Source organism: Lagopus muta, chromosome 27 (genome assembly GCF_023343835.1).
Source record: "Lagopus muta isolate bLagMut1 chromosome 27, bLagMut1 primary, whole genome shotgun sequence".
In the NCBI taxonomy this organism is placed as follows: Eukaryota; Metazoa; Chordata; class Aves; order Galliformes; family Phasianidae; genus Lagopus; species Lagopus muta.
The window spans coordinates 2,963,790-2,988,845 of NC_064459.1; the positions used below are offsets into that span (position 1 = coordinate 2,963,790).

A 25,056-nucleotide genomic window follows, 5' to 3' on the forward strand; every position below is an offset into this window, starting at 1 on the left:
CCATGTCTACTGTGACTCTGGTGCCCCAATCCTCACCCTGAAGTCTGCTGAGGCCAGTGGGAAAACTCACCCCAGCTTTTCTCACCGCTGCCACGCTGTGTGGTCATGGCAACTCAGAATCACCTGGGAGGTCACAGAGCTGGAGAAGAGCCTTGCATTTGCTCCCTAAGAGCTGAGTGAGGTTCAGCTCTGAATAGAGCCCTGGCACGAGGCCTGAGCAGCACCTACGTCCCACAAAAGGAGGTCTGTACACGGGGAACTTGACTCACATCTCTTATCAGTACTGCAGATGAATTAAACCTGCTTGTGTTTCATACATTCTTTAGAAAATAAGCCTTTGTTTGACCTTGTTGAAATCTGCAACTCTCAATAAAGATTAGGCACGGCAAAACTTGGATTACTGCAATGCTAACCCAGCACCCAGTGTGCCAGTGGGTCTTTTGGTCTCTGTTTCTGATTCCTGAAACCAGAGGGAGAGAAATCATTTTTTTGACAGCTCCAAGGACACCGGACAACCTCCACTGCTTCTCCAGAATCCCTGTAGGGACTTTCCCCATCTTTCTCTGCCACAGCCTTCTCCAGAAGCCCAGATGTGTGACCCGGTACAGCATCACCAACCCTTGGAGAGTCCATTCAAGCTGCTGTTTCACAGGCAGAGGTGATAATACAGAACATATTCAGTCAGTCTTTAGAAGCTTAACCTTAAGACATAAAAACTTACTTCAGCAGAAGGAAAAAGCAGCTGATTGTTAAATTTAATCACATTTCTACAGAAGAAACCACTGATAGCAGCAAAGCACATCTGAACCTTAATCAAGCCTGGTGTCTCAAAGTAAAAGAAGATATTCAGTGGTGCGTTGGAGAGGAGCCTTTAGGTGCTTTTAACTATTCTATCCAACCAATCTTCTAATTGCTCTGCCTAACCTCTAGAGATTATCATTACGTTTCTGGCTCACTGCCCCACTGTGTGTGACAAAAGCATTTCAGGCTTACCAATGAGGTTTTCAACACTCTCCGTAGGAGGTCTGAGAGGACCACTGGATTCTGCAGCAAGAACAATGCAGATTTCTTTGCTGATGAGAATGGTAGGAAAAAGCATACAACAGGCTCTGTGCATGCAATGAAACAGAAAGGATCTTAGCTTGACAGCATTAGTCACCCCATTTCACATCACCAGCTTTCTAATGCACAAATGTGACTGGGCTTGAGTTGTGCTGCATGGGTTTGCCCCAATTCCCCAACATGGCTCACCTGAACTCTTCAATACCCACTGAACAGAGCCCCCCTGCTCTTCAGCAAGGGTTTACATTTATTTAGCAACCGCAGAAACAAAGCAACAGATTTTCAGTTTGAACCTTATGGTAGAGAGCATATGACACCAACCACACAGTGATCAAAATGAACTCCACAGTACTGTACACTGCCAGAAAGAGAGACCAGGGGCGCCCTTATTTACTGTGCATGCTAACTCGTGAGCCCAGCTAAAAATTACACAGCACTGCTCCATATGGACAGCAATAACAACTCACCAAAATCACTTGAGTTCCACACAGATTTGAGTCTCACTGGAATATTCTTCTACAGAGATATAAATTTAGTAATCAATGTGTCGTCAAATCTGTCCTTATGAGCAAAGACACAGGCACCTGTCATCTATTTCCAAAACTAATCAAACGAAACAGGTTAGAGAGCACAGATCAGCACATCACTTACTGACACTGCACTCATTTACACTGGTTAAGAATCTGGAAAGAATATCATTGGTGGTTGAGATCTTTACACAGAAGGATTATAGAAATCCTTCGCTTTTAAATGAAGTCATTAACACTTCTCTACAGCAGATTAACATTTCCATTTCACAGATGAGGATCAAGTCACAAAGACTTTCCTGCAGCCATTATGAAGTCAGTGGCATAAAGGCAGCTGTCCCTTTAAGTGCTCATCCTGGAAAAAAAAAAGAAGTCACATTTCTAAGCCCAGTCAAAAAAAACAAAACAAAACAACAGCAACCCTGAGCGCTTGGAGAACAAATTCCAAGCAGACCACACAAAATCTGGTCAAAATCACGAAAAAAGGGTGAATTAGCAAACTGGCAAGAAAGAGCTGTAAGCAGTGACGTTGTACAACTCGTGCTGATTGGCCTTCTGTGGCTGTGTCAATTACACACATCTGCACCTCAGCCAGCTGCATCCAACAGAACAACCACGAGTGCCTTGGGCAGAAAAGAGCCTTTCCTGGGTTTGTTTTGGAGTCACAAAACCCAGTAAGAGGGTGAAGGCATGGACTGGAGGACAATTTCTTCTGCTGTGTGTTTTTGTGTGTGTGTCAATCATTCATCTGTAAATGCTCACGGCTCACACAAAGCTTCCAGCAGAGCTGTTTGTCTGAGCCTCAGCCCTCCTCACGCATCCATCAGCGTAAGCACTTCTGGCAGCTCTGCTTACTCCATAATTCCTGCGCAGAAATATGAAAATCTAATTCTCCCCTCCACTAATTTACATTAGCTTTGCTCCTAAGTGGAACGGAAATGATTTATAAACGACTCTTGCTTCTGCAGAAGGAAATGGAAGTTAGCACTTTCGGCACCGCGCACATTTCTGCCCCAGCCCAGGCTGAGAAGTGCCAGAATGCTGTCTTGTGAATAGTCCTGCTGGGTGACATCACTTATCATGCCACCGTGCTGCCAGCCAATTGGGGAGGCTTCTCACACAGCCCTTAGCTCTCACCTAGCCGGGAAGCCTATAGGAAGAAGCTGCAGCACTGGCAATGGACCCACTTTGCTGCCGATGCTTCTCTGGCCACTCCTCCTCCTTCCCGTTTCCCACTCCAGTGCGCACACATCACACACACAGCGCATCACAGGCAGAACAGCCACACTCTGCAAAAATCCATTTCCGAGCATTAGGCTTTTGGCAGCGATTCAGATATGAACTTACTTCTTGTTCTGGAGATTTATGATTTTGAGCAGCAATGTCAGTGAAGGATGCTTCCTTTTCCAAGTCACTGATTATTTCAACTCACTGCTGTCACACTGCCCTGCCTCGGTATTTCGGTCCAACTCACGTGCAGCCAGAGCCAGCCCAATCGTGGCTGCAACCCCATGAACAGACAGTGGAGAATTGTGTTCTGACACTGCCTGTAATCAGTTGATTTAGCCACTGATCACACCCAGCACACAGAAGCAAAGCCCAACATTGGAAGAGGCGGAGCTGCAAACCAAGGCTAGTAAGTGCATGCAGTGTTCCCAGCACAGTGATGCTTCACTATAGCTGCGTTCTGGTAGGAGAAATAAGAAGTGGGCACACGAAGTTGTGGGATGAAGCAAGCTATTAAAATATCAGGGGGAACCAGAATCCCAGGGACCTCGTCTATTCTTCAAACAGTGCTCAGGAAGAATTGTCTATTAATTCTCATTCTAAAGCAGTAAGACAATCAGTACATCCAAGTACAGCCTGTAGTCTGCTGGAACCAGTGCTGCCTACTCATGAGAGAGGGAAATAACCACAGTGCTGTGAAATTCCAAGGGAGGCTGCAGGTTGTACTGCAGACACACGGACTGTAACCCAGGCAACTCAGCAGCACTAAATGATTTCACTCGAAGTCAACAGAGGTCATGCAGCATTTTCCAGGCCTTCACGAGGACTTCTCTGGCAGAAAAGTCCAGATTTCTGAGAAGAAACCAATTTAGATTACTTATTAAACCCTCTTACCTCTGACCATAACAGACTACTTTCTTTATAACCTACTGCCTTTGAAGTGACAGCAAAACAAGCGATTCCTGAACAAACCCTTCTGGACATCACTAGAGAACAGAGAAACCAAAAATTTATGAGAGTCCAAATGTAAAACCATGGAATACCTACAAATACCCACCTGAATAAACTGTGGGTCTCAAGGAATCAGAAAGCAGGCAAAACAAGGCAGTGTTTTGTCTCCGTAATTCAAATTCTTCATGGAATAGGTGGGAACTCAGACTGTGTGCTTATGTTACTTGAGGAGCAATGAGCAGCAGCACGAGAACACAAGCAAATAAAGGAAAAAGGAGCCACCAACCAACAAGACTGGGCAGACCTTAAGAAAGAGGAAGATGAGAACAGAAGGCACCCAAGCAATGCAAAGGGTTTTACAGGTCAATAATGGAAAAGCAGAAACAAGAGGTTCTCAATAAACAGTAAGCTGCAGGAACAGGCGTGCTGTCCTAGCTGAGCACCTGTCAGAACAGCCCAAAAAACTTCACACAAGCTGAAAGACAGCCTGATTGTTTGCTCCTGTTCATAAAAACACCTGGAAGAACGACACAACCTTTTGGATTCTGCTTGGTCAAACGTTCATGTATTCTGCCTTCAAAAACATCTCAGTGATGGGGGAGGAGAAAATAAACAAGCATTTAAAGATCTCTATAAGCTTGCAACTGTCAGCATTTAACCACACAGATTCTACGTTTTTTCACAGAAAGATGAGAGATACAAAACAAAGGGTGAAATTTCCAAAAGGACATGCAGTAAACTGAACCACCAATCCCAAGTGAAGTTAACTGGAGTATATCCACATTCATCTCAAAGGCTGCAGCAACTGAACCAGCACTCCACATGCTGAAATCTTCGTGAGGATGTGTGCCCTCCTTGTTCACCCCAGCTTTAAGAGAACTTAAACTGTCGTAGGACTCACACTATCCTTGCCCTTCATTATATACAAAAGAGTAAGTACTCATGGAATTTTCTGTCCTCAAGGTTCATTAATTCCTCCCTAGGCACCAAACTGAAAGTTAAACAAATGGTACTAATGCAAAAAAAAAGTCTCTCTGTAATCTCTGTAACTCTACAATCTTATCATAAAGGTGTTAGGGAATGGTCTGAAATAGAAAACGCTACTTTCCAAACTCAATCTTCTGGCAGCAGCTCAAGAAGTCAAGTCATGTTTACTTTCCTTAATGGAAACCCACCCTCACTCTCCTTAATGCCAGCACTGATCAGACCCGAGAGCTGCAAGCAGTTGGGCTGAGCCAGCTGTGTCTGGCCAAACTGACATCCAGTGCAGGGCACACACAGAGCAATTAGAGGAGACAGCAAGTCACACAGCTGCTCCTTTTTCACATGCACACTTGGTGGATGGAGCATTAGATCTTTGCAGAAGTGTTGAAGGTATTACAGAGTGTTTTTCAAGTGATGACAAAACTACACAACAGTTCAAGCATCAGAACACCGAGGAGCCCAGGTATACAAACACTTGCACGGAGCCAGGATTTCACTTTTAGACAGGATTTTCACACGTATACTCACACACACATCAGTATGTAAAGAAACTTTTAATATAGAGGAACTTTTTCATAAAGCACAGAATTCAAAGTTAATTCTAATATTTTCATCTGCATACAGCTAATAACAAAAACAGGGTAAGTAGGAGTCAATATCCCATGTTGTGTGAACAGATAACTTGGAAAAACCTCCAGGTGCATTACAGTAGGTCAGGATAGAAGGTAACTCCCCCTGAACGTAGCATAAAACACTTGGTACTGAGAACAGGGAAATGAAGACACTACACTGCTAAGTTGCCCAGCTTATCAGCTGCACAGATAACAATATCAATATGTTGCTCTAAATGAAATATGCAAGTCCCTTCTCTTCAGTTCTTACTTCAGTATTCTTGCACCAGAATGGAAAGAAGCTTGAATGAAATAGTAACGTTAAGTCCAGCAACATTCCACTGCAGTGTGATTCCTAACAGAAAACCAGATCTGCTCTGTGCAGCCCCATCCTGCATTCATTCTTCTGCAAAACACCACATTAGACTCCATCAAGTGTGCGACAAATGTCTGTCCTCCAGTAACTGCTGCACAAATGCAAACACCACAAACCTGTTCAGTAGAACTGCTTCCAAGAATTGGACATTCAAAACCTCCAGCACAAACTGCACCAGGAGCTCATGAAATCTAGTAGGATTTGTAATGTTATACATATCCCTCCCCTGGGAAAAAAAGATCTATTTCCAATAATTCTGGATTTTTTTTAACATTAAAACCACGGAAGAAACCACCAGGTAAATAAAACAGGCAGGAAGAGTCAGAATCACGCTTCACATTTCTAACCTCCAGCTGAATTCCTCCAGTGCGGTGCTCCCAGAAGTAAGCAGGGCTTCAACCAAGAACATGGAGGCAGATTAAGGACGAGGGATTCCGTCCCTTACTCTTTAATCCACAAATCTAACAGAAGTAGAAAACAGGAAAGGAACAAACGGAGCAGAGTGGACCAACAGTACAAAACCTTATCAATTCCACTTGACATCTCATGCTGCTGTGCCATTTTGCTTCAGATTCCCCCTTGGACGCAGTGCTGGAGGGAGTGCACAGGCAGACACTGCCAACAGAAGTATTTTTATTAAGTGCTTCAGAAAAAGAAGCTGATGGTATTGGGACACTCAAATAAACCAACCCAAGCCACCTTAGAAAAGGAATTATTCCAGCCTATAAGTAGCAGCTTCCACATTCACATAACCCACGTGTTACACAAGGAATATGGAATACAAGCTCCATACAGCATGATACAAAGCAGTCCTGCTTTTACAAAAAGAAAAGCAAAGAAAAAGGCGCAGCATGAAGTCAAGTCAGACAAGCAGTTTTGTGAGAGCTTTAATGGCACAAAATGTTTATAAGCTACAACTTATACATGTACTGTAAACTGTATAGAATGTTACAAAGTGCTAACTAATTTATGAAGATGCATAATCACTTTGGCTCAGTTCACTCCAATATTTCAATAAATGTCAATTTAAAAATTTCGAGTTTCTTATGATCTTCAGCTTTTACTTCTTAAAACAGTGAATGTGTTCTGACTGCAGTTACATTACCTGCTGCATTTTCAATGTGTGAGTTTATGCAATCTTTTGTTGATCATATTTACAAATATTTAGGCCAGTTTTCAAAGCATGTAAGAAAAATGAAGCCTGCTTTTTTTTTTTCCAAAACTGTAAACAGGTATAAAGCTTTTTAAACATCTACCTTAACAAAACTTCAACTATCAACAGTTGAAACCCCTTTTCAAATGAAATAGTCTGTTTCTGTTCCTTGTAAAACCAGAAGTCGTAGACTTTCATTCCAAGTTTATAGTAGGGCATCAATAAATAAGCATCGCATCACGTACAGTGATCATGGATTCATCCCTCAGCTGTAATCTTTACCATTTTTTATTTCATGGCTCCTTCAAATATTATAAACTGTATGTTGATACCCCAGCCACAAGCTTGCAGTGTTACTTATCAGATATTCTGAAGAAATATCTTCTAATTTGGAAAGGGGTAATTTTATTTTGTCAAAGGAAAGTATTCCCTACTTTTTCCACTATTCCAATTTTGATACAAAACAAGGTGCTACAATTAGAACTGAAAGTGTATCAGCCTTTCCCCATCCCCTCAGCTTTTCAGGACTGCAAAGCTCTGCACTCGGTAGCACCTGAACCACCCTCACCACTTCCTCCCTACCTCCCCCACCTCTGGGTGAAACCCAACATCCACACTTGAAACAAAGATGCAGTTGTAGCAACTCGGGCACCAGCAGCACTCCCAGCTACAAGAAAAAGCTGATGTCTTCCACAGAATGGCCGACTGCTCTTTTACCCCGAAAGCATTCTCCAACAGCATTCAGAAGTAGGGAATAAGAATGAGCACAGGTTAGCAGTGGATTTACACTCAGCTTCTTCACTTCCTGGGAGCTAACTAAGCTCTCTTGAACCAAACCTCAACTGGGATTTAGCTGCTATGCAAGCTGTTCCAAGTGATCACTGCTGAATTGGATATTCAACTTTATAAAATCTGATGCAAGCAAACAATCCAGGTGGCTGTTCTTTCCAAACCAGCTGACTGTATTTTCTTAATATTTCCTACAAGTCAGACTACTAAAGTTTTTATTTAAACGAGATTTTTGCTAGCCTTAAAATTAGCATTGCTCCCTAAATACTTAGTATTAAAGTCTATACCATATTTTTTAATATATTCATATATATATATATAAAAGAGTATTCTATCCTTCAGAGTCATGCTACATGTTCTGAAATCCAATAAAATCTATTTCAGGACACGGACGTCCCAATGCTTTGTAACAATTTGGTACTAAAGCTTCACATTTTGAAAAGAAGTGTCACTGAAGGAGGACAAGGCTTAATGTTCCCTAAGGTAAAAGTTCAACATGAGCAAGGAGTCTACCTAACATGAGACATCGCAGGCGACGTTCAGGTCCCACGTCCCCCCGAAGGAGATTGTACAGTAAACAGAGAGGAATATTGAAAACTCATTTGCAAAGGACATTTCAGAGCTCTGCAACCTCTGAATCCTCACACACCCCCAAGATTGTCCCCTTGAAGTCTGGTCAACCACTTGTCTTCCGAAACTGCCCCGTTATCGTAATGTAAAATGGTTCCACGACAAACAGCATCGATCCTTTTACACAGAGCCTAACTACACCTACAGCTGTTGGGTTTTTCCTTAATTTAAAACTACATTTCATAGGAAGATTTCACATTTAAAATTCTCCCTCAAGAAAACAAGTAAGGAAAAGAAAAAGCTTCTTCACATGCAAACAGTGCATTTTTTTCTAATCACTTCTAGGCATCAGACAGCTTTCCTACAAGGAATAAGGAGCTGACTTCATAGAAAAGACAAAATTACAACAATTATCTAATATTAAAATATGCTGATGGATTTAGGTATTCTACTTTAAAACTTATGCAGTCTTTGCCTCCTGCAAATCAAATGGTGCTAGCCAACGTAAGGGGGAGCATATAGGAAATTCCCCTGTGAGCTGATTTAAACCATGTTTTATTGCCAGGAATTTCTTAGTTTATTTCACAACCGGTTTGTTTCTCAAAAGCAGAATTCAATTTCACTCCAATCAGTAATTTTCTTCAGAAGATACTTAAGTTTATCACTATAACACAGTCACATTTATACCATGCACAACTGCAATTTAAGTCAGGTTGCACTAAGGAGGCAACAGCATCACTGATAAAATTAAAACTTGCTGGTGGCATTTTGCATTGAGAGAAGCCCTTGCAACATATAGACAGTTGTAAACTCTGTTCAGCAACTCTGACGTGTCTTGCAGGCCAAGAGGCAAGGGAATGGGAGGAGAGAGGAAAAGAATGTGGATAGCAAAACACCTCAACAGAGTTCCAACACAATACTGAATTCCAGAATTAGCAAAAACCTGGATATGTAAAGAAAGGGTGAAGTCAGGGTCATGCTTAAAACGGTCTCAAGTCGAACGTACTAAACGAGACAGAAACACCTTCACAGGTCACGTGGGGGTCCAGGTTTTGCACCCCGTCTCTCAGTAAGTGCTGGCTGAAGGTGTGGTCAGTCGTTTTCCGATGTAGATGCTGAAATAAAAAGCATAAAGCATATCACAGCTCACAGGAATACTCCCCGCTTCTCACAGTTCTCAGGCACTCTGCTATTCTGATTTGCCTTTCAGGCTTGATGAGGTTCTCCCAAGGACTTCATTTCATTTATAAAACGACGTAAGAGCGACGCTGTCAGGGGAGCCCAGAAGCACTGATGCTACCAGTGTTCAGTAACTGGGCTGCTTACAGTTCCAAGCTCTGCAGCACCCGGCCCAGGAGCCCTGATGCCTCTGTAGACCACCTGACTGAGGGGGCTCTTGAAGAGCTCAGCAACGCTCCCAGATGACTATTGCAGTAAAACAAAGTATTGCCAGAAAACGAAGAGATAAGAACTGAGGACCTACAGAAACAAGGACCTCTGATGTTCAGGCAGCGTTTCACACAAAAGGCACACTTATGCAGTAGCACAGCTATCTTACAATGCACTTTCATAGACTCTATCCTCCTAATTTTCTCAACACGTGCCTTTCTGTCCTTCACAAAAGAACCCAAGATGGATAAACACGTTAGAATTTAAGCAAGCTCAGAAACGTTGGATTATGCAGGCATGGAAAACACTGCTGAGCAAATCAGCAGCTGATCTCACAGGACACATCCAGTATTTCATGCATCTAAGCATTCAAACCTTTATATTTGCTAATATCAGAGAACTGCAGCATTGGACAGAGAATGCACCGCACAGAGAAATTCAGCAGCCAGTATTTGCACACTGTGGTTTTGTAATGGTTAATAAACATTACAGTTTTCCACCTGCTCTTACTTTCCCTACATAACCTGAAATGTTTGAGAACGCATGGATAACCAGCTGGTACGTGCTGTAATTGCAAAGGTTATCTGCAAATTCATGATAATCCATGCATTCTCAATATAAGAAACTTGACCTATAAAATACAACATACTCATGATTATCATTGCTGCAACGTTTTCCTGCATTTGAAAACAAAAGCAAAAAGGCAAGGTGCAACAACACTCGAGTTACTCCAGACAAAGCCCTTTTCAGCAAGCACCCGACATTCAAGTAAAGCAGAAAATCAAAGCCAGATGCAAAAAGTTGAAGTGAGAATTAGGTTAATACTTACCCTAGTCCCAAAGCCAAAACATGAGATATGAACAGAGATGGAATGAAAACCTTAAGAAACTCTGCAGAGAAAATGCCACCTTTCTTCATTGCTCCACTTTTCCTCATACTTAAAGACACCGAACGTTTAGGATGTCTGAAATGAAATTCCCTGAAAGAAAAGGGGGAGGAGAGAAAAAAATTCAACACTTTCTTATTGTTGCCTTTTTTTTATTGCACACATATGCACAGATCTCTGCAGAAACTTTTTTTTTTTTTTTTTTTTTTTTTAAGTACAAAGAGCTGCAGATCAAAGCAAGAGATCCCTTACAGAGTAGGGGAGCAAAGAGAAAAATAGGAGGCATTGTGAAGAGACCACTTACATAGACAGTATAGAGACAAAGGGAGCAGCAGCTGAAGAGAGGTTAGTCTGAGAGATGGATGGGATTTGTTAGCAAGAGCCTCATTTTTTGCTCCAAACAGAGACACAGAAGTCTGCCAGATGCAGACAGCATCCTCTGCTTTCTTAAAAGGCTTTGCATTCAAGGTTCTCAGTGTTTCCCCTCCACTGGATGAACATCATATATTTTACACAGAAAGAAAAAAGGTACAGAGAATTTGTGAGACTTGCTCAAAGCTTCCATTCAATAACCTGTTAATACCAGCTCCAAGCAACCAGGTCTCCCAATAATTCTGCAAAGAAACCTCGTAATCAACTTGCCATAGATTCAGGTTACTTTCAGCAAAAGGCTTTCTGATGTTATTATGATTTGCAAACTTCACTGCCTCAATTTTTTGTAGCCTCCCAAAAGAAAACTCTTTGTCCCAGAGTTGGCCTTATTTGTACAGACAGAATAAGTGCTTCTAAGTGAGTCTCATGGTTCTTCCCTCCTGCAAAGGAACTCTAGGGAACCTGCTTTGGCAGGGAGGTTGCACTAGATGATCTCCAGAGGTCCCTTCCAACCCACACAGTTCTGTAAATCTCATTAAGAAAAGTTTAACTCACTTGGGAGGAATGTTTTCAGGCCTACTCGACCAGTCTGACACCCAGTCAGCACTTTTCTTCAACACTTCCAACTCCTTCTCTCCTTCTACTGCTTCTTCTTCAGACTGAAAATACACGAGACAAACCCTGTAACAGCCAGTTAGCTCCTCCTCATGGCATTAAGTTGAGAGCAACAACAGGAATAAACTGATAAGCACCAAATGGCAGCACCTGAAAACAAGCCAGTGTTCTCACGCTACCTACTATTTAAGAGAGACTTTATTGTTCTAAAAGAAGGCACTGCAGACGTCAGCATGTCACCAATTATGTTATTACAGCTAGGAGCCCAACACAGCAGTAAGTTGGGGTTTTTGCACATGGATTTTTTTTTTTTGTTTAATGATAATTGTAATTAAACACAGTTTTTACAAAAAAACAATTTCATGACATTTGATTTAAAGCATGCAGAATGTAGATAAAGCACAGAAAGGCAAAATGAAAATGCTTCAAAAACAATACTTAGAAGGTCCTAAAGGAGTTACTTAAAATTACTGTTACATGCAAGGAGGGGACTCTCCTGGGTGCACCTCAGGGGCAGCAGGGAAAGTCAAGCACTCAGCTGCCTTCACCCAAGGAGTTAACATTACATCACTTGATATAAGAAAAAAAATGTTAGCTAAAAGGACCTGAGAATTTAGAAAAATAAGAGAGATGACTGTTAAGATAAGTGGGAACCATGACAAAAGTAATCAAATTCAACAAAATAGATGGCAGACCTGGCCAGCAACTTCATTCAGGGAGCTCTGGCTCTCTGCAGGGCTCCAGTGCAAGTCCTGCTCTTTGGCCAGATCTTAGACACAATTAAATGCAAGGCTTCTTTCCTCCAGAATTGCTTTCTTATGCTGCTGAAGACAGCAAATTCCATTTCATTAGCAAACTAACTTTGGCATCAGTCTCCTCTCGGTCTGTATTACGAAGACTGCTCACTGTGTGAGCTGATGGATGCACACAGCGTCCATCGGGGTCTCAAAATGAAAAAACCTGCTAGAGAGCAGCAGTTCAATGGATTTCCTCTGACAGGAAAAATATATGATATTAAAGACCTTCTGAGGTGACAGAAAACTCGCTCTGCCCTTCAAGTTCTCCCAGTATCGACCCATGCATGATTTATATGATTTTATATGCACAACCTACAACTTCAACATATTTTTCAAAGTTAATTGTTTTAAAATGTTAAATACCTGAGAACTACTGTCTTTACTTGTGTGCATTTCCACATCAAACGTTATCTGTCCATCTTCTTGAGGTGAAGGGCTAAAGAAAAATTGATTTCATTATGTCAATTTTGTCACACTGTATTCTCAGCTAAAGAATAATTAGCATTAATAGCATCTCAGCTCAATCATTTCCACACGTGCTTCTGCGCACTATTCAAATGAGTAACAGACTACAGTCACAGTCACCAGGATAAAAATGTCTTCATAAAACCTTTGCTTTGCCCTTTTTATTTTAAGTAATCCCACCTCTCTCAGCAGGACTGACTGCCATCCCACAGAACTTGCACTGAAAATACTGAACTACTGGCAGTTAAGAAAATAAGCCAGTTCCTTACCAATAAAGAGGTAAGAAGCCGTTTACTTTCTATTAAAGCAAGTGTTCTGTTTTAAATATTGCATGAAGTGCCTTCAAAGATTGCCTATACAGTCTGTAATTAAATCAGGCCTAACTAATTTTAAGTATCTTTTATTACTGATCAGCTACTTAATGTGTACGGTAGACAAGAGAGCTCAACAGACAGCCATCATTCAGAAAATCCAGAGGAGACATAAGCAGATGAACACGTAAAATTATCCATAGAAACTGCTTATGGGCCTCCAAAACTGGCCTAAAGCCTTCAAGGGAAAGGCACAACGAAGAACTAGGAACACCATAATGCTCACCTGTGCCTCTAGGGGTTATACTATCAGGCAAAGATATTTTGCCTTCGTTGGAAAAAAAGCAGAATACTGAAAGCAGGAAGTACAAATTCTTTCTTTCTGCCAAGTCCAGTGATGCATTTTATTATGTTTGACTGAAAACAAGGATATGTACATCATGTTGTTACTAATGAGCCAATAAAGCTAATATATTTCATATCCTGAATGGTTTATGACAATGTAGAATTTAACTGTAGTGTAGATGTAACCTCTGCTTCTAGATTCCATGGCTTCCTGTAACAGTGAAATGATTTATTTGCTGGTCAAGAGCAAGCAAGTGCTCCAAATGCTGGCGCATGACACACTTAAGCTGGAGAAAAAACATTACCCTTCAATTAACAACAACAGGATTAAAAACTGCAAACAACAGCATGCAGAACAGCAAACGTTCACTTACCTGTCACAGTGGGAGCTACCTCTTGAGCTGCTCTGTCCCGATTCATGCTGGGCATCCAGAAGAATTTTCTCCATGTCTCCATTATGGATGGAGGATGATGATGGGACATGCTCCAGCCCTCCGTTTTTCCCATTGCCATTATCATTGCTGTTGCCATTGCCGTTCATCTGCAACTCCACCCAGGAACCTGTTGGGCAAGCCAGACATCATTTCATTAAAAGCAGTGAAGCTAAAACCATGTAAAGTTTATCAAGTGCACACAGAAAAAGGGCCCTGAACGTGGTGAATTCAGATAACACACACTGGTGCTGGGAAAAAGCTCATAAACACGTACTGAAGACAAGGCTGATGTGTTTCGTCATGTTGCACAAAAAAACCACCTCCAAAATGTTATGTTGCTTCCTACCCCTGAAGCCAGGCACACTGTCCCCCATCTCCCCCAAAATCAATACTTCAACAGACCACATTTCTCCCCACAGTTTGAAGTTTCCATTATCTGCATATCACTCAACTACACTAATCACTCCTCTTTCCCTGTTCTACTCCTATGTTCCTTTTTCAACGGAAATTCTATTCTCCTAGCCCCGTTTCTATACAATTCCCCAACCTACAATTTCATACTATCCTTCCTCCTTCCACTTCCAAAGGTCCCCATTTCCAAACCAGCCTCCGACTTCACATTTACTTACAAAGAAGTCATACCATAAGAAAGACCCCATAGGTTCCCAGACCCACAAGGCAGCTGAGGGTTGATGCACCTCTGGGCCCATCAAGTCCCAGCCCAGCAGGGCCCCCCAGAGCTGCAACCAGCACCACATCCAGGCAGCTGCTGAACATCCTGTAAGATCTCACACCTTCCTGGGCAACCCGTGCTCAGCCACCCCCTCAATAGAGAAACGCTTCCTGAGATTGAGGTGGAACTTCTTGTGTTCTGTGCGACTTCACGTGCAGGTTAACTGAACAAAAAAAGTCTTTACCCCCACATTCCCGAGAGCCATGTTTCAATTTGCACCACTCAGCATCCCGAGGGGTGAAGGTAAAACAGATCTCCACCCTTCAACCTGTTCCAAATATTTAAGTACATTACCTATCCAATTGCCACTCCAACCTCCTCATTAAGATACAAGCCCAGAGTCCTGTGACTGCGCAGACACAGAAGACCTACTGGCCTCACACAGCGACAGCTGACGGGTTTCTCCTTGCAGTTACCACCTCAATTACTGAATTTCACACTGCATTTACCCATGCTACAGAATCCTGTCATTTAGCTGTGTTCCAAGGCTCTGTGTAAGAAAACACTTGCAGTTAGGATCTTCTGGTGTTCCATTTTGTCAATTTTGTTAGGAAAGCTGTAAGGCCTTCAGACACTGCTGCTGCTAAAGCCTCTTCAACTACATTAATAACCTTTCAAAGTCATGTTGCGTTTGATGCAGCCACCGTTTAAATACTTCATTAAAAACTGAGCTGCAAACACAATGAACTACTTGAAACACCATCAGAACATCAAGAACACACAGCATTAATTCCATCATCTCTAAAGTTTCTGTGTCCTCCCAAAGAGGTCACAGCAGTTTCCTGAACAAAAATGCTGTTTAACGCTGTACAGCACATGGAGCATAAACAACACTTTCATGTGAGAAGATCCTGATTAGGGAGGGCGAAGATCTCTGATTTCTCACAAGTATAAAGTGCAACATTATTTCCCATTATCAGTGAGACAATGATTTCACACATATGTTACATCACTGACACTATCTGAAGGTGAATGGTTGATCGCTGAGGTAAAAACAGCCAAAAAGAAAGAGAAAATGAAGCCTAAAGATACAAACAAAACAGCTGAAATGGCTTCTTAAAATTACCTGCATTGGTTCAAAACTTCAACACTGGTTTCTTGCCTTATGAAATGCACCTTTAACGGCTCCATTTGTTCTTACAGCCCAGCTCCAGCCCTGTGAACCCTTCAGTGACACAGGAAGGCGCATATGACCAATTATCGACTTGTTTTTGTGAACCTGAAATAGTTTATCCGCAGCATCAGTTACAAACCCACCGCTGTGCACCACGCTCTGCCGAGTGCTGGCGGCTGACGGCCTGTTTTCCCCAAGCTGTATTCACAAGTGAGGAATCTGGGTGTGCACTGAGCTTGCACACAATTACACACCAACCCCAGGAGATACTGGGCTGCTTCCTCAGCCTCCAGACAGCCCTCCACAGCACTGGGTTCCACGAAGGCTTTATGAGTGTTCAGTCTGGACTGACAAAACTCGCTGTTTATCTAAAAAACGTTGCAGCCACGCCAGGAAGAGCAGTAAATTAACCGTGAGCACAGAGCCCCAGCGCGCCGAGCAGCGCTTTACATGACCAGCAGCACGTTCCCTGTCTGACCTCACTTTTAATGAATCAAAATACACTCACGGAAGCCTAATCTGACATCAAGCTGCAACACGCCACATCCTCCCACTGGGAGCTACAGCCAGCAAACCCTGCAGCTCCACAGAGCCAAACAGGGACAGCAGCCTCTGCCTGCGGAGCAGCAGCACAAGGAAGCTCTGCAGAGCAACCCGTGATGTTCATCACCCACAGAGTGCTTAATTTACTGCATATCCCACTTGGCTGTTCAGCTGGAGGTATGGTAGAACTCAGCATTCTCACGTGAACCATCAATGGAGACTCCTCAGTTTATTTCCTCCTCCCTTCCAAAATCACAAAATTTGGGGGGGAAAAAAATAACCCAGAACCTGTTTATAAAAACGGCATTTCTCTCGCAAATTCTGTGAATTCTGGCCATGCTCCAATGCAAATTATGTCATCATGAATGGATACATACAAAATTTTTGTAGCTATTTATGAAGAAATTAACCACGTTACATGCTTGGTTTTTTTCTGAACAATTTCAATATTTGTGAAAAAGTGACAAAGTTTTTTCATATTTTTGGTAGGAAACAGCATGCAGATCGTGTTCTTAAGAGAAAAACCAGCAGAAATACCTGTTAGCCATTTCATACCAGGCCTCTGGTTAATGCAAATTGCACTGACCGCCTATTCACAAGGAGTTACACCTCCTGACTTTTCTTCTCTAAGAGCGAGGCTGACATATTTTCTTGCCCAAGTAGAAATAATTAAGATAACTGAAGTGTGGAGTAGTTGCTCCCCATTTCTATCACACTGCAGCCCATCCTCATGCAGTCAGTGGGAGCCCACAGCAAGCCGACCAGCCCAGGATCAGCGTCTAACAAGGGCTTCTGCAGAAGCATTAAGTCGGTTCACAGGCAAGCTCTCCCAAATCCTGTTGCAAAACTGAAGCATCAACAGGCTGGCACCTGGCGTGCAGCCACCCTGCACACACAGCTTTTATTAAATAGACAAATCCAGAGTACTTTCAGGTAGGTGTGTGTGTAGAAATAAAAGCAGTAAACAGCTCTCTAGTCTGAGCCACGATCAGCCCGAATAAACTAAGAAATAGCAGCTCTTACAAAGAAGTACAACATTAACAAGGAAAAAAAAACAAAAAGAAAAGCAACCTGTTCAGACTCCCACAGTAGTAATTATTAAGCAAGTTTTCCATGACAGAGCTGATGGGCTCCTTCCTGAGGTAGGACTGACGCCTTGTCAATATGTAACAGAGTCCTGTAATAATTAAAAACAGGAAGCATCTAGGATTCCAAAAGCATGTAAGCTTTTTTCATTTTCTTTTTGGTGAACCCAACAAAGCAAAGATTCAGTTACCAGTTTTATTCCCAGGTCTTCTGCCCTTCGATTCAAGTGCTTGGAGATTCTGAATGAAAGGCCTTGAACATACACAAATGACACATAGAGCAAAATGAATAAGCGTCTCAACTCATTAGCCTGAAAAGGGTCACTGAAAAGCTTATATAATGGCAGAAAATGCACCTACAACACCAAAGCATTGTGGAGCAGCTGAACATCTGAAAGCAGGACTAAAGCCACGTGCAGCTGATTGGTTGCACTCGTTTTGTTCACCGAGCACAGATTACTGAGCATTTCCTCTCATACCTTGTGCTCACCACCTCCAGTAATCACATTGATTTTGCTAAGCCTTTATGCACTGACCCAGCAGCAAGATCTACGTGGGCAGATCCATCCTGGGCTTACAGCGCTCATCCCTCGTGGTTCCCATCTTACAGCTGATTAATGTGTTTCACAGAGTAACTGAATGTACCAGCAGAAAACAGCGTGGAAATACTGAAGTACAGAAGCAAAGATGGCAATTTATAAACGAAGCATCAACACATCGAGATGGAATCCTAGAGTGAAAAGGAGCACAGCGCTCATCTGGTCCCAACCCCCTGCTGTGTGCAGGTCGCCAACCAGCAGCCCAGGCTGCCCAGAGCCACATCCAGCCTGGCCATGAATGCCTGCAGGGATGGGGCAGCCACAGCCTCCTTGGGCAGCCTGTGCCAGTGCCTCACCACCCTGTGCGAAAAACTTCCTCCTGATATCCAACCTGAACCTCCCCTGTCTCAGTTTAAAAGCATTCCCCTGGTTCTATCACCATCCACCCTCACAAACAGCCATTCCCCCTCCCGTTTATATGCTCCCTTCAAGTACTGGAAGGCCACAATGAGGTTTCCACACTGCAAACTTAAGTTGTCAAAACTGTTACATAGCACCACTGAATAAACTGGGTAGAAATACCTGTTTTACACAGGTGGGCACAAATTGCACTCCTTATCACAAGGTGTAACACCACCATCACACAACAGCAGCGTTACGAGAAGGCCATCGTTTACTCCTTATTGCAATTCTCAGTGAGTGACAAGAACTCAGCCAACCCCTGCATCTCATCGTCAGTTTGACTTCATCATAAACCCCGAAGGGATGGTTAATCATTGACACCATCTATCCGGCTCTTCACCTGAGCTATCCTCAGCGGTCACATCGAGGCAGCAGTTTCGCACACGGGATAAGCGCTGCCAGCTGAGCACCGGAGCCCGCGGGCAGCGATGCTCCACATGAGCGTTATCCCGGGAACAAAAGGATGCAGGGAGCAGCTGACACAGACGCCGGATATAGAGGAAAACAGCTCACGTCAGCGGTATCGACTCAGCCACTGAATAAACTCATTCCCAGCCGCGCTCCTCCCCCCGCCGTGCCGTATCCCCATCTTAGCTTCTGAATAAACTCAGTTCAACCACAGCACAAAGCCTCTCCGCTCCCCTCGGCTTCGCCCTGTTCAGCGCAGCCCCTCCGGCCCAACGTCGACCCAGACCCCGACACCCCGAGCTGCTCGAATTACCACCCCTGCCCCCTCAGCCCAGACCCCCTTCCCTCAGCCCGCCCTGCCCGCCTCAGCGCCCGCTCCTCGCAGCCCCTCCGGACGCCGCCGATTGGCCCCCGGCGGCTCGCGCGGCCCCGCGCTCCGCCAATCGCAGCCCGGAGCGGGGGAAGGGGCTCCGGGCCCCGCCGCCGCCCCCCGCCTGCTCGCGCTCCGCTCCCGCACGCCGGCCGGAGTCGCACTCACTATTGAGGCCCGGCTCGGTTTGCGTTCCCTCAGCCGGCGGGTTGTTGTTGTTGTTGTGCTGCGGCGGCTCCTGAGGGCTGGACATGGCGGCGCAAGAGCGGCGGCCGAGGAGACGGAGAGCCGCTGGGGCTGGGACAACAACAACAAACCCGGACTCCGCTCCGGGCCCCGCCGCCCCGCCTCCTCGCTCTGCGCATGCGCGAGCTGCGCCGTTCCCACCCTCCGTCGCTGCGCACGCGCCGCCCGCCCCGGGGCGCGTGCCGCGCAGCATGGCGCCCGCTGTGCTTGCGCACGTCCCGCTGCCACCGCCCCGCGCATGCGCCGTTTCGCAATCGGAGCTCCGCGCCTGCGGACGAGCGTGCGTGGGGCCTGTGTGGGCGGGAAGAGCGGACCGTGAGGGGAAAGGCGCGAACCGTGAGGAGGGGGCAGAGCCTCAGGCATAGAGTAACTGGAAAACCGAGCGCCCACGGCGTCTGCGCCTCACTGATCCTTCGACAGAGAGAAGTGATCGCATTTCCCGCTATTCCAAGGCTTCTTGGATCCCGTTCCGCCATTCACAGCCCGACACGGTCGGCCTGCACCACTTCAGCCAGCCGGGGTCCGGACGTGCCGCTTCCCATGAAGAAGGCAGAGCGTCCTCCTGCCCGCGCTCAGCTGCTGTGAGGGAAGCAGTCGAACCCGCGCAGCCAAAGCGTCGTTCTCCAAAACCTCTCCCCCAGCTCAGCCATCTTGATTTTGCCCCGAATAATTTAAAGCCAACGAAACTAGTAGGTCCACAAAACATGATTAGGTCTCCCAGTACTAATTAACTGAATTTTTAAGACTTTGGCCAAATAAACCTCTAAGACCTAGCCTAAGTCAGCAAAGTGCAGCAGTTTACTTAAATGGTGGCAGAGTTAAGAGAGAAGAGGGTACCTATGTAACAAAACCGGACTTGTTCTTAGCTATAAAAAGTGAAATTACTTCTCTGCACCCGTTTCCTCTCAGTATGAAAATGAGAAATATCCTCAGGCTACTCATGCACCTACTGCTGTACTGTGAATGAGAATAACACTGAATTTCCAGGGAAAATAGACCTGAAAATGCAATGAAATACTTCAAATGCGGTGAAATACAGGCGCCAACACGTACCTGACCTTGGTGAGGTTTCTTCAGTTACAACAAGAGTAGCTTCTGCATCAACCACGTATTCTAAGTAGCTAACATGAAACAGCCATATATAGAACATGAGGTTCTTCTAAATCACCTGAGTTTTAATACAACAGTCAATATCATCTTGAAGATCAAGCGTATAAATGCCTGAAGGCAGAGCCAGTTCCCACAGATACTTTGTATTGCAGATAGAACTTTTACTAGGATCATCCTGCTTCTAATCTCCTTTTTCATTGAGACTCTTGGAGAACGATCCAGCAAGAACAACTTCACCACAGACAATTTAACTTGCCTTCATTTCTCAATAAATCAGTTTCACTACCTTCATTCTGTGTGATACCACCTAAACTCCAAGGTCTGTTTCGAGGCCTGAAGTATCTCTGATGGAACTTTGTAACCAAGCTCATCCCACACAAACACATACGGCATTTTACCCCCTAACAGCACTGATGGAGGCCTTCACACAAAGCCATTCCCATCAGCAGCCGTGGGGATATAAATAGGGACAGGGGATCACTGTTGTGTGGTAGTACCACTGCTGCTATCAGAGACTGAAACAAATTCAGACAGACCCATCTGCATTAATGTTTCACCTCCTTGTTACTCAGCAAAAAAGATGACTTTTATCAGAATTTATCAGGGTTAGGGTGCGTACAACTGTCACAGTTATCCCATTCTAGATGATCATTAGCAAATATCTTGCTTCGTTTTCTCATCTACGCTGCGCTGGCTGAAATAGTGATGTGTGGACATTCTAAATCTGCCTTACGTGACACTGATCTTTCCTACCAATGTGACTGTATATGTTTACATGTCCACACCAAATGTCTGATCTTGTCAAAAATCTGGATGCCCCTCAGTTATCACTGGTACAGAATTTGCTATATGTTATGAAAAGACAGCAGCAATTTAGACATTCTAATAAAACATCCCTTCACAAATAGGAGGGCCACAGATGTGTTCTAGGTTAGAATCAGAAAAACAAGCTACTTATGATGCTGAACAGAGCCCCATCCCACTCTGCAATCCTAACACTCCCAGGCTAACATCAAGCATCATTTGTCATCTCCATCATCCAGGAAGCGTTTGCCATAATGCTCATGGCATGAATATTTATCAGCAAAGTGGGACTATTAACATTTCTGAGTCAGACAAATTAATCGAGATTACAGAGTGAGTCAATGCAGAGCCAGAAATAGCATTCAGAAGTCCTGACTTTCAGACCTGTTCTCTAACCACTACACAGGTTCCTTAAGGCAGCTGAATGACTTAATTCGTGCTTATAAAGTAATTGAATCCTCAGGTGGAAAATGCTATGACAGTAGCTAAGGCGGAGGGACAAAAAGCCACGCGATCATAGAAGAGGAACAGTGGCTGTAAACTTCTGGGGAAGGCCTTTTGTGCAAGAAAAAGGGTTTTCTTATAGAAAGCCAGTCAGTCAGTTCAAGTCGAACACATAAGATGCTGCCTGATTATCTCTCAAGAGCTGCCAAACTAATTGCAGTTTTACCCTCACGGCTCCAAGGCGTTTTTTGTCCACCCTCTTCTTCAGTGACATTTTGCCTCCTAGTGGAGGAGACCAATATAGAAGCACCTGCTTTTTCTTGTGAAAGAAAAATAGACATATTGTTTGCAAAAGGCAGAGGTTGTTAGAATTCAAAGGTAGACCATACTGAAAATCCATGCTGCTTCTTGGCTCTGAGCTGCATCGCACTAGAAAGAAATGCCTGCTATTTCTATTCCAGCCACTACCGCGACTTCTACCGTTAAGTCCTTTCTCTACAAACCCAAACCTTCCTACCAGGTTAAATAAGGCATTTGTTGTGAGCGAACAATAGAAACTATTCAAGACACCGGTAGTCATTAACAGCAACCTCGGTCCCAGCACACCTCTCCCCACCTCAACTCTCTACATCAACAGTTCAACTTGCAACTGCTAATTATATGGGAAAGGGCAAAAGGAAACACCTCCTACTGCTCAGTCTAAGTCAGAAGTTATGGCGGGAATGCGAGAGATGAAGAAATGAAGACATGAAATCCAGCGCACAGGAAATTACTGCTTCTAGCTACGTCACCCCCATGACCGCCCAATTCCAGAGCAGTAACAACAAATCAGCCTTCCTACAGGCAGCAGCCTCTCCCCAGGAGGACAAAGCTGCCAGTTTCTGCTCATCAACATCAGCGTTTCCAAGGTAAGCTGAGAAAAAGATAAATATATTTAGATTTGGGACAACTGAGTGGAAGCTACAGCCCTGCCCCAACAGAACACTGAGCACAGAGTAGGATGCTGCCAACACATTTGATGGCATTAGCTTCTCCTCACCAGAAAAGCAGCAAAGGGACTTCAGCCACAGAGCTTGCCTGCACCTCAGCCCTGTAACCAGTCAGATAACAACGGGCTGCACGTTAATTGCTGGCAGTATCGCTGTGGTCTGAAGTATGGTTGCCATTCCGCAAATATTAACCACCTAAGTGGCAGCTGTAGGTAATCTGCTGCATCAAAGCCTTCGAGACAGACTCTAGGGAAGGGTTTGGTTCAGTATTTAAGGGCTGAGAACTGAACAGCTGCACTGGTTGTACTGGGAACTGAGGGAGAGCAGGAGAACGGAGCAGCTGCTTTCCTCCAAGTGTAATGGAGGAGGGCAGGACTGCCTTAACACCCACCCACCCTGTCTGGCAAGCTCTCCAGGCTAAGGCCCAGAAATAACACAGCACCTAGCAAGAGGGGCACTACTCAACATGCAGCAAGAAGGATGAGCAATTTCAAAAACCTGTAAGTAGAGAGAAGGGATGGGAAGAAAGATAAAAAGCAACCTGACAAGATGTATTCTATGCATACTTTTATTAATAAAATATAAGATTTACAGCATATGTCAATGGACAGTGTTTTAGAGAAGTATCTATTGGACAGCATGACACCAAAGTCAGTAGCTGGTTTTGTTGAGGATAGGTTAAACCTCAAGCGACAGGCCAGAGATCACCGCTACTGCTGAAAACAAGGATTTCCCAAGACTAGCCTTAAAACTCCTGAAACCAACAAGCACAGCTGAGGTCCAAGAGGCAGTTCTGCTTGAGTGTAGTATTGCTAGAAGGCTGCACTTCCATCTACGAGAAACTACGTGTTCAGTTCTGTCTTTGCATCCCCACTGCCGTCTGTGCAGCTTTTCATGTATTCAGTGCATCGCTCAGGATATACAGATACACAAGTAAAAGCAGCAATCTTGCTCTCGCAAACCTCGATATTCCCAAAATAACAATTAAACCTTTGCAAAAACGGAGATGAATTTTTACCAGCTCTGTTGCTGAAGTAGTGCCTGATTTCCTCTTTGCTCTCATGATAAGGTAATGAACAAATGTTGGGCCTGATCCCGTGAAACACCTCTATGGACGACAACCAACAGGTTTCTTCAACTGCTAGCAAGTATTTTTCGCCCTCTGGAAAACAGCTGCCGTTCCTGGGGCAGTTACTCTTTGTGAAAAAGGAAAAAAACAAGGCTAACAGGTGAAATATGGTAAAATCCTTACAAAGGCTCATGGTCAGGCATGCATGTTACAAGACAAATACTGTATTTAAGAGAACCGGATCTAATATTACAATCTTTACATTTTCAAACCTCTGCACAAGGACTTAAACTAAAGTATGGTTGCAAGTGCAGTCTTGTTAACAATCTCTAACTCAGCCATAATTTTACAGCAGAAACAGTATCTTAGTTGATCAAATAATAGAGGCGTTATCATAACCATCTATAACTAAGCCTTAGAAATAAGTTAAATCTAGGTAACTGAAATGTGAAAGTCCTCCAAGTCCAGGTGAGTTCACTACGACTTTAAGCTTCATTCTGAACGCCTCCCTGAAGGAAGAGCAAACCTAAAAGCACAATTAGCAAAAATATCCGGAGGTAAAAACTCATGAGCCTTATAAAGCATCAGTATCTAGTTCATCTTTGGATAAGCCTTATTTGCTGAAGAGTTTAAATCTCTCAAATAGCTATGAACACTTATTTCATGCAGCTTCTGTACTCCACGTATTTTCTGATCATTGCACCATTTCACATTTCTGTAAGTGCAATAACATTGCAAAGCCAAAAGCCAGAAGAAACACTTGCATGGTAAAACTACATTTCCACTCGGTTACTGATAGCAATAAAATACAGAAAATAGAGCATCTCAGAATGCAGTGTAGTAGTTACCTATGTCATCACTTGTTATTTTGAGCTACATAACATCATACTGCTAGACAAGAATTCAAACAACTCGTTAAAAAAACCACAGGGGACTTTGTACTCTAAACAAGGCATTGAAGGTATCGTATCCTAAAACAAGGCATTAAAGAAACCAGGGCGAAACGAAGCATCAGAAGTGAGTCCCGTAGTGTAGATCTTAAACCTGCAAATTCTGCTCCTGTTCCAGCTTCAGCAATAGTTTAAGAAAAGAGCTTTTAAGGATACTGGAACAGCCCTGGTCTGCTCAGACAACGGCAAAATCCGACGGGAGCTCATGATTTTGAAATGAAAGTGGGCGACATCCTAAGGCTGGTATTATTGTCATTCATGAATGAATGCAGATACTTGTGAAATCCCTCCCTCTCTTCATTCCCATTAAAAATAATTAATACTGG

General features: G+C 43.9%; 1 protein-coding gene across 2 annotated transcripts; it reads right to left on the reverse strand.

The window, feature by feature from the left end:
* Nucleotides 1–6,609: 6,609 nt before the first annotated feature.
* On the reverse strand, nucleotides 6,610–19,483 carry BNIP3L (BCL2 interacting protein 3 like). Of its 2 annotated transcripts, none has more exons than XM_048928152.1 (6): nucleotides 19,287–19,483; nucleotides 13,805–13,991; nucleotides 12,673–12,745; nucleotides 11,453–11,556; nucleotides 10,469–10,618; nucleotides 6,610–9,365 (listed from the first exon to the last, which is right to left on the reverse strand). In XM_048928152.1, exons 1-6 carry the CDS (start codon nucleotides 19,369–19,371, stop codon nucleotides 9,317–9,319), a joined length of 648 nt encoding a protein of 215 aa, XP_048784109.1. In that variant the 5' UTR covers nucleotides 19,372–19,483; the 3' UTR covers nucleotides 6,610–9,316. The 2 variants fall into 2 exon arrangements, with proteins under 2 accessions (XP_048784109.1, XP_048784110.1); XM_048928153.1 differs by lacking the exon at nucleotides 19,287–19,483 and adding an exon at nucleotides 18,681–18,776.
* Between the last annotated feature and the right edge of the window lie 5,573 nt (nucleotides 19,484–25,056).